The sequence below is a fragment of the Austrofundulus limnaeus genome, unplaced genomic scaffold (genome assembly GCF_001266775.1).
Source record: "Austrofundulus limnaeus strain Quisiro unplaced genomic scaffold, Austrofundulus_limnaeus-1.0 Scaffold1726, whole genome shotgun sequence".
In the NCBI taxonomy this organism is placed as follows: domain Eukaryota; kingdom Metazoa; phylum Chordata; class Actinopteri; order Cyprinodontiformes; family Rivulidae; genus Austrofundulus; species Austrofundulus limnaeus.
In genome coordinates this window covers 38,923-39,759 of record NW_013954128.1, presented here as the reverse complement: position 1 = coordinate 39,759, position 837 = coordinate 38,923, and the positions used below count along the sequence as shown (strand labels likewise).

The 837-nt window shown below is 36.0% G+C and overlaps 1 protein-coding gene across 1 annotated transcript in view; it reads right to left on the bottom strand.

Annotated features, from left to right (window-relative positions):
* LOC106536201 (alpha-2-macroglobulin) overlaps positions 1-837 on the bottom strand; it is a gene marked incomplete at both ends in the record, with an annotated part of 8,945 nt that continues 8,108 nt past the window's right edge. The window contains 2 exon segments of the mRNA XM_014033409.1: positions 1-146; positions 261-321. Coding sequence (XP_013888863.1) covers positions 1-146; positions 261-321 — 207 coding nt within the window.

Here is an 837-nt window from a genome sequence, read left to right as displayed (position 1 = left end):
CTTATTTTTGAAGCATTTCTCGGTGTTGAACTTAGCGCTGTGGGAGAGCACTTTGTCACAGCTGAGGACCACATACGCTACAACCTGAATAAATGGTGTGAAGTCTGGCTGCACTTTCACCTTGAAGACAAACTGTCCACTATTCACTGAAACAGTAAGATTGTCATAAATATTTATCACCCATACATCATTTCAAGTTTCAGTAAAACCGATAAAAACACAAAGTTTTATAATGTGGCTCTAACCCAGTTTTTACAAACCTGGAGAGAGGAGATACAACTGTTTATATCCATGGAAGAAGATGCGTCCTCTGGCTAAGGCCTGGGGAGTTTGAAAGATTAGTTATTGAAAGATACAGCAGGATATTTAGATTCTTTGACAGTGTGTATTTGTATGCATGTGTGTTTGCTAGCGCTGCTTTCTAGATGAGTATACGAGATTCCTTAAAGCAGACCAGCCTATGTGAATGAAGCTTTATTAGAACTGTAATACGGGTCAAACCTAACTAAATCAGGTTACTCATCTGCCATGTTATTTAAACTGCATTAGAATGAAATTTATTATAGTTGTATTTCATTGCATTAGGTTGGCTTAAACCAAAATGAGTTGTTTCTTTGTCACATTTAAAGGGATCTCTGATTAGTTGTAACATTACACTTTATTTGATAAACATATGTTTTAACTGTAAAATAAAGACTGTAAAAATACTGTAGGAGGTTCAGTTTTTATAAATTTTAAACTAAAAGTTTACAATTATATTACACGGACGGGGCCATTTTATTTACACACAAAGCATTCTGGGTAAATGATGACGTGGATAGGTCCTCGGTGCGAGGC